Below are 8,380 nucleotides of genomic sequence, written 5' to 3' on the forward strand. Positions count from 1 at the left end.
GATAGCGAGCAGAGAGAATTAAATCCGACGAACTAAATGGCCTATTACCTATCTAAATTACGTAGCGAATCTAGGGACCCGGAAGCGTCTAAGGGACGGACACAGCCCCGGTCGCTCAAAGCCGAAATGATTTTGATCGCCCGTTTGGTGCCTGCGGATCTATCAAATCAGTCATCAGTCATACGGACCCTAGTGGTGCCGAATATCCATCCCATATGACAGACGACCCAGCTAAGTTAAGTAGGTACCTACATGAAAAGCTGGGTTTTCGAGACGAAAAAAGCAAACACTTGTTTTTTTTCCCCTTCCCCCCTTCTTTTCAATTTTTAGCATACCCTACACCATAAGTTTTAGGGCTGCATCTATCCGACCAATTCCTTCGAGAAAGGAGACGTAATTCACCAACCGAATCCTTCGAAGTGCGTATCTCGCGGCACACTCCTTTTTATTTTCCAAGTCCCATAGTCCAACCCACCCTGATCCTTGGACTATTCTTATTGACCCCATTATTTGCGGCTGAATCGATTTCCTTCTTTGTTTGGTACGCGACGGCTCAGTTGCACCGCCGCTTATTTGCCCAATACAACTGCCTATCTTACATACGCATCGCAGACAAAAACAAAATAAAAAAAAGCTGCGACTTACAACTCTGCGCTCTCCTAGTTTCATATAATAGACAGTCATCGCCAGGCCTGCAGTCCTTACCGTCTTTCATTTTTTAATACTCAAATATATCAAGTCCAAGTGCGACTTAAATATAATCGACATAATGGCTTACAACAGACCTTACAACCCGGACGAACTGCCAAGGTAAGTACTCGCTTAATGCAACTATACCCCGCCATCGTCATCGCTCTGAAGCAGAACCGTGATGGTTTTAACAAAAGGGTGTCTTTTCGTATGAGACCATCACGAGCTCCTGTTCGATCGACCAATGGGTCGAGTTATCCTCATGCGTGACAGTAAGAGCTAACCAACTTTGAAACCATAGATTCGCAGAACCCGAACAGGTACGCGCACGCGCCTCCACCGTATTCATTCTTACCACCTACATTAATCCCTGCGACAACCCCTCTTCTATTTGATTGTACCTATTCCCAACCACAACTAACCGCCCTTCTGGTGTAGAAAGGAAGCGCAAGCCATCCATCTGTTCGATACGAGTCTAAACCACCACCGCCTGTCCCCAGCGCTCGACACGACTCCGGTCCTCGTCGCACCGACCCAGGCCGTCTGACTCCTACTGGCTACGGCCCTGGTGGCGCGCCTCATTCGGGTAGTTATTCGGGTAGCTATAGCAGTGGAAGTCACAGCAACAGCCACGATTACAACTATAGACCGAGCCCACACTCAACCATGTCGCCGCCTCCCTCTGCCTCGGGTCCACGACCAACGGCGCACAACCGCCCACCTCCCGTTAGCAGACCACCGCCGTCTCCTAGTCCTCAAGATAGCACAGCCGATCCCACTCTATTGCCGTTATTTAGAGCTGTTGATAAAGATGGTATGTTTATCTATCCATCCCTTTGTTTCCCTCCACCCGGCGATTAGCGGGGGTTACGCCAGCGCTTGCGTCAGCGGCTTGCCGCAGGCCGAACTCCGCAATAAGAAATAGTAGAGAGGAGAAACAAGGGAAAAGAAAAATTTGGCTAACAATTTGTAAAAATAGGCACGGGCCAATTATCGGAGAAAGAGCTCTCAGCTGCGCTCGTAAACGGTGACTGGACGGCGTTCGACCCACAGACGGTTCGTATGATGATTCGTATGTTCGACAGCGACCGATCCGGCACGATTGGATTCGACGAATTTTGTGGGTTGTGGTCGTTCTTAGCATCATGGCGCGCGTTATTCGACCGTTTCGACGCCGATCGCAGCAGTAACATCAGTCCCGATGAGTTCAGCAACGCGCTCGTCGCTTTCCGTTACCGCCTTAGCCCTGGCTTCGTTGACTTGCTATTCCGCACCTACGATAAGCGCAATGAGGGTGTCATGAGTTTCGATCTTTTCGTCCAAGCATGTATCAGCCTCAAGCGCATGACGGACGTCTTCAAGAAGTATGACGACGATCGCGATGGATACATCACGCTTAGCTTCGAGGATTTCCTTGTTGAGATCTTGAAGCAGCTCAAGTAAGGCGGGCGACGATGCCGACTGGAGCGATCAAGAAGTGCAGAACCCGAAGTGGAAAGGGATGCGGTTTCGCAATAGAAGGAGCGGAGCGAGTGGCCAATGCATATTATAAACGGGGTTACATACATGAAATAGTCCAGAACCCGTACGAACACGGGTTTCACTCTGGCTATTATAAATTCACGGGGATATATCGTTATTACGTTTGGGCGTAACGAGTCCGATCTTACATACTTTCTCGGGAGGGAGGCAGATATGTCTAAGAACCTCATTCGAGCCAGCTCGCACCAGAGGGGTTTTCAAGGGAGCATTTAACACGGGCAGGCAAGCAAGTGTGCAGGCGAGGCAGGTCCGTGGATCATCATCATTTTATATTTTCCCGTTTTGTTTTCAGTAGATACCATTAAACCTATTACGGTTTTATATGAAGGGAGAATGAATGAATTCGTTCAGTTAGCTGAAGAGCAGTTCCAGATCCTATGATTTGATTTATATGACCTCGTGATAAGAGGTTTACCCTACAAATGAGCCTCTTCCGTGCCATACCGTACCCTTCCTCAATACCCCGAAACCGTTAGGTAGTCCGAATAGTAACGCCCGTATCCTATTTTGTTTGATTTTTTCCGCCCATGAGTATGAGAATATGAAGGTCATTCCTCTTCCCAATAATGTAGGTAAGTGACCCAGAAGTGAGGCCTATATGGCCGTAACTTTTTTGTATCGTTCGTTATGAATCCAGACAAATAAAATGCTGTAGGTAGCCAAATATAACAAATAGAAAAAATCCGCCAACCCTGGTATCACTCAATAAAATCCATATCATCCAAAACGCGCCAAATTTAGATATCCCAAAAGACTGATCCGCCGATGAAATATCCTTTTTAATGAAAGCGAACCCTCCCAATAATCCAAAGTCATAAAAGAATACGCCATAATTTAGGCGGTAGCAGCGGCTCTAAATCTCGACGAAAGACCTATTTTGGACGATTTCATCATCCTTAGGCTAGTAGATATCTTCTCGCTGTGCCACCCAATCGATTTCGATTCGGGCTGTGTCTTCGGCTTCTCATCGTCAATAGCCCATCGATCCTCCCCGTTATCAGAACACCATAACATCCCAGTACCGGAAACAAGGACCTCATCGCCACTACCAAGGCGCATGATCTCTGTGCTTACACCACCATTGCTTCCGTTGCTGCTCTTCCGTCTATGTGCTAGTTTATCCACACCGGGTTTCCCGACTTCTTCGCAGGGGATCAAAGCGCCTTCGACTTCCTCACGTGTCCATCTCTTTGTCTTAAGCATACCCGTAGCCAGTCCCCGAACGTCTTTTTCTCCGTCGTGTGCGCTAATCCAGACTCGTGCACCTAGCCTTGTTGCGATTTCGGCACCGGTCGGTACTCCTGCGCAGATGTTGCCGCCAAGCCACCATGGATTAGATATGCTATCCATGCAGTGAAGCAGGGCTGTTAGCGGCAGTGCCGCCTCGGTGACAAGGTGCGATGTGACATAAGGCGCAAGGTGAGCATACGAAATGCCATGAGGCGAGAATATGACGGATAGAGGACGGATGGAGCCGTTAGAGTTGGATGTAGTAGGGCGTACGTAGTTATGAGAGGTGGAACGCGGGAAGTAGGCGCTCATGGCGGGGCGTGATGGAGATGGGAGAAGAGTCGAGGCGGATTGGACGGAACGCAAGGAGCGAGGCGATATAGGCGGTGTGGGCGGCAAAAGGAGCGTATCAGAGACTGAGATAGTATTCGTGGAGGCTTGCGTGTTAGGCGTATTTGGTGTAACAGGTGGCGTGGGTGGTTTCGACATGATAGGGGGATTGAATTTCGGCATGGGCGTTGGGGGAGGGCGGTACGTAATACCAATGGCGGCATGCAGGCCTGCCAGGTCGCGTTTCTGTGGTATGAAGGCGACAGTCACTTCCCCTGCCTGGCCGCCCGGGACTGTAGGCGGAACGGGAATTCGTAGCGCGGATTGTTTGCCGGTTGCCCTAGGATCTTCCCATCGTTCTATTGTTCGGACTTTTTCATGGGCGAAGTACTTCCAGCTCCTAATCAGCTTTGCTGCTGCAGGTTCAGCAAGAATAATAGTCTTCCCATTTGAGGGTAACTGCCGCAGTGTAGCTTCGTTGCAATGGTCGCTTTTGTGCTGACTGGTGATGACGAGGTCCGGAGTCGACGGGAGTTCCGATAGCGATGATATGCATGCTGGGTGTATGTGAGTCGCGAGGGAGATCTTAGGATGGAAGATCTTTGAGGATCCTGTTATCCAAGGATCCAAAAGTATCGTGAATGGTTTTGGTGTTACAATACCCTGAGCAAGTTCGGGGATGATGGGCTCGAAGGATAGAAGAAACGAGGCATCGGAGTTGAGGTGCTTCACAGTTAGAGCCATTGTGACTGTGAAGGTTAGTCGTTAAGACTCCTTCACTGACGAGGAAGATTGGCAATCATCTGTAGTTTAGAAAGATCAAGACAAATAGATCAATATTAAATGGAGTGCTGAGGTGAGGACGCTGATTTTAAATGGGATGAGAAAAGCAATAATAGGACGGGAGAGAATGACGATACCCAAGAGGGGGAGCAATGGCCTCAGCCCTGACTAAAATGATAAAAAATGTCTCGCTAAGACACTAAAAAGATGATGAAGCAAGAAGAAGGGCGTACGAAGGATCGCGTGGAAGAGGAAATAATTGTTAAGATAATTGTTAAGAGGGTTAAGAGAGAGATCTTCGTAACGAGTTGCAATGTGGGAAAGCGATCGAATGTCCCTTGTCAGACATTGGATCATTGGCTTCAATATCCACCCATGTGATATTGAATTCTGATCAGAATCAAAATTGAATAACTAAAAGAAGAGACCGAAGAGACCTATACAATACCTTGCCTGTCATCACGCATCAACACCTTGTGGTGCGCGAAGACTTGTTTTAGACAATAGACGGTCCGCCATGTTTCACTTGGGTAAGCTGGGGGAAGGTGGATGAGAAGCTCTGAACCGCGAAGATCTGCAGATGGCAGTGAAATGTTTCGGCGTTTTGCTGCCAAGTTACTAAAGTTACATAGTACGACAGCTTTTGTGAGCTTTTGTGCAACGCCGGCTAGTCTTAATGCCGGCTGAACCGTGCTTAGTACTGAAATACCTGCTCAGGTACCTTACCTAAGTTAATAAACTAACCAGAAGTGGTAGAGAATAAAAATTTTACGCGTTTCTATTGGTTCCCATAAATCTGTTAGGGGAAACCAATATGGCGGAGGAGTGGCTTCGGCCTTTAAACACTAGCGTTACTTGGCTCGCTTAGATCTACATTACTAACTTTAAATCGGTATATCTATTGAGGATATGAAGGGTCATCGAGTCTCGTCTCGAAATATTCATCAATAATTTCATTGATATGTATGTCGAATCTGCAGTATCACAAGTGGATGTCAACTTTTAAATGAGCAACCTTCTGAAAAAAATAAGCTACAATATTGTCCTACTGGAATGACGACTTCCCGCGTACACATACCTACCTAGGTACGTACATCATCTGATCATGATATCGTCCGATACGTCATTCGAATTTTCAGCCCATCGGAACATTCCTCTCTGTGCATATGTGCATGAAGAGGTATGAAGGGTCCAAGCAACTTAAGTCTATAGATGCTTGTTTAACGACTTCTATAACTGCACAATTCGACTCGAGTTACAGATATTGTTGTGCCTGTTTGGCCAATTATATGCATCCCAACTTAGCTGCTATATACGATTGGGGCACAAGAAACCCATCTTGTCTCACAGTGTCTAGGTAGTTACCCCAAGATATATCTCGTTTTAATCCGCTCAATTGTTTCAATATATTCTTCTTTGGTAAAATGATCAGCGATCTTCTTATCTATTATGCTTCTTCATTGACCTAACTAAGTGGAACAATATGGGGGAAACACATTCCATTCGAAATGACGAATCTTCACGATATGACCACATTGGATGATAAAACAAATAAACACCGTGCTTAATACAACTCGATGACGATTCAAGAAAGGAGTTTTATCCCCAATCATATCAACGCTACACAACTTGTCCTTGAGATTACGGGCGCCTGTCTATTCAACTAATTGAATCAATCCCAACAAGTATTTGTTATGTCTTTGGTGTTTCGCTAACCTCCATCTAACTACATTCATGTCGTCTCTTCATATCACAATGTCAATCCTCCTAAGGGAACTCAACAAGCTTGGACGTTGTAGCTGTTCTTATTTTGGAGACAGTGACCAGTTCTAATCATCCGTTGCAATCACACACATCGATCTTCGAAATCCATGGAATATTTCATACCACTTTCCATTACTTCCATCACCATGGAAACTTTCTTTTCCATATTATTACTTCTCTCACGATTCTGAAGTCATATTTCTAACCCCCACGCAACGTAACGTACCTCTCCATCTCCCCTGTTAAGATACCGACATCGAGCCGATAAGGCATAAGTAGATGCCTATCTCGTAAGTCTCGGTGACCAACATCACCAAAACATATTATAATTATATCGTGAAAACAAAAGCACGAATACAGCCACGTGCTTGAACGCCTGTCTGATTCAGCAAAGTGTTGTAGCCAATAGGTAGGCTATAATATTAAGTTTATTCGTCACTGTTACGGGGTTACTAAGCCCCTATGTCCTAAATTACTACGCCAACCTACTCTCGCCTTACTAAATGAGTAGGTATTTCCACACCACAACCGTTACCGGGTTTTACCATTTTGACACGAAATAAAATGAACATGGGATATACCCTGTCGAAACACGGTGGTATACATATGTAGAGTTATGTTCTAGAAACGTGGTAGTTCTAGTTTATCCGTGGCTATAATGATGTCGTGATCGAATCGGCCCTTATAATCGTTCTGTATGGTGTATAAAGTGATGGCGACGGCCGTCCCATATGTGTGCATAGGAAGTAAAATCGTATTCATGATCTACTCACCTAACAGGCGAAAATACTAATGTAATTTATGCAAGCATCAGCTTGATTCGAAGCTAAAGATGGGCCAAGAAGCGTCAAAACCGCAACCCGGAGCTAGGTTGCGGGTTATCGGAGCGGGTATGCCCCGAACCGGCACGGCATCGTTTAGTAAGGCTCTCGAAATACTCCTGCAAGGACCCGTCTACCACGGAGGGACGCAAAATTGTAAAGGGTCAAGTTCCAATCTGAAGAGCTGGATATCGGTCCTGGAACACACGCCAATTCGTTCATTCGAAGACGAAGAGTTCGTGTTGAATGGTATCGCTGGGCTCACGGATGGGTATATGGCGATCACGAGCGCACCTGGGTTCTGCTTCGTACCAGAGCTGATGCGATTATACCCTGACGCAAAAGTCATATGTACGGTTCGTGACGCCGAGGCGTGGGACAAGTCCATCGATGCTATCGCCACGGCTAGTTTGCAGTGGTACCTGCGATTTGTGCTCTTCCCTTTATTGCCAATGAGGTACTTCCCACGGTACCTTGATGCCCTTGCTGCTGGGAGATGGCTTGAACTGTATGATACATCTGGGAAGCCGGAAAAACACGTGGGCATGCGCGTCTGGCAACGACATATTCAACATTTGCGCGATGTTGTGCCTCCCGATAAGCTTGTGTTTTTCAATGTTAAGGACGGATGGGGTCCCCTATGTGAAGCGTTAGGTTGTGATATACCAAAGGGTATCGAATTTCCAAGAGTCAACGAGCGAGCCGCCATGGAGGCTTTCGCGAAGGAGCAGGTGAAACGAGGCTTCCTAAGATGGGCTTTAATATTTGGCATCTTTGCATTGGTGATTGCGTTTTGGCGATTCTGGCTTATATAGCGACCTCGCAATTTAATAATGTCGCTGGAAGAAAATACCTGGGTTTTTGAGACATTATCTTCAAAGTTCATTTGTGTGTATGTTCATTGGACGCCTTCATGGCCTACTAATTAGCCCTTCAGTGTCCCTGGGTATCTAGGTACCTAGGTAGGCATCGCAACTTATTTCCATGGGCTCAAATTGACGTATCTTGAGCCAGTTCGCTTAAGACCCGTTATCAGTTTCGGCACCTATGTGTACACATCCCATGCGCAGGTACGGTAGTAATTGAGAAATGATAGAAATGCATGTACCTATTCAAAGTGTCAAATTATTTCAGAAAAAGATGACATAGCTTCGTAGCTCCGCAGCTCCTTTAATCACAAGACTTTCATTAAATGAGACACGGCAAGCATCATGTGATAC

General features: G+C 46.4%; 4 protein-coding genes across 4 annotated transcripts; 2 read left to right on the plus strand and 2 right to left on the minus strand.

Moving 5' to 3' along the window:
• Positions 1-278: 278 nt before the first annotated feature.
• On the minus strand, positions 279-961 carry F4822DRAFT_74618 (uncharacterized protein). The gene has a single exon (XM_051463910.1). It carries the CDS (start codon positions 682-684, stop codon positions 337-339), a length of 348 nt encoding a protein of 115 aa, XP_051309110.1. The 5' UTR covers positions 685-961; the 3' UTR covers positions 279-336.
• F4822DRAFT_74593 (EF-hand) lies at positions 495-2,600 on the plus strand. The gene is made up of 4 exons (XM_051463909.1): positions 495-810; positions 992-1,010; positions 1,129-1,504; positions 1,670-2,600. The coding sequence occupies exons 1-4, from the start codon at positions 770-772 to the stop codon at positions 2,131-2,133; spliced, it is 900 nt and encodes a 299-aa protein (XP_051309111.1). The 5' UTR covers positions 495-769; the 3' UTR covers positions 2,134-2,600.
• F4822DRAFT_420289 (uncharacterized protein) lies at positions 2,593-5,186 on the minus strand. The gene has a single exon (XM_051459684.1). The coding sequence runs from the start codon at positions 4,534-4,536 to the stop codon at positions 3,067-3,069; it is 1,470 nt and encodes a 489-aa protein (XP_051309112.1). The 5' UTR covers positions 4,537-5,186; the 3' UTR covers positions 2,593-3,066.
• A 1,570-nt stretch (positions 5,187-6,756) lies between these two features.
• F4822DRAFT_74667 (P-loop containing nucleoside triphosphate hydrolase protein) lies at positions 6,757-8,084 on the plus strand. The gene has a single exon (XM_051463911.1). The coding sequence runs from the start codon at positions 7,172-7,174 to the stop codon at positions 7,973-7,975; it is 804 nt and encodes a 267-aa protein (XP_051309113.1). The 5' UTR covers positions 6,757-7,171; the 3' UTR covers positions 7,976-8,084.
• The last annotated feature ends 296 nt before the right edge of the window (positions 8,085-8,380 follow it).

Source organism: Hypoxylon trugodes, assembly GCF_022578975.1.
Source record: "Hypoxylon trugodes strain CBS 135444 unplaced genomic scaffold F4822scaffold_11, whole genome shotgun sequence".
Lineage (NCBI taxonomy): Eukaryota > Fungi > Ascomycota > Sordariomycetes > Xylariales > Hypoxylaceae > Hypoxylon > Hypoxylon trugodes.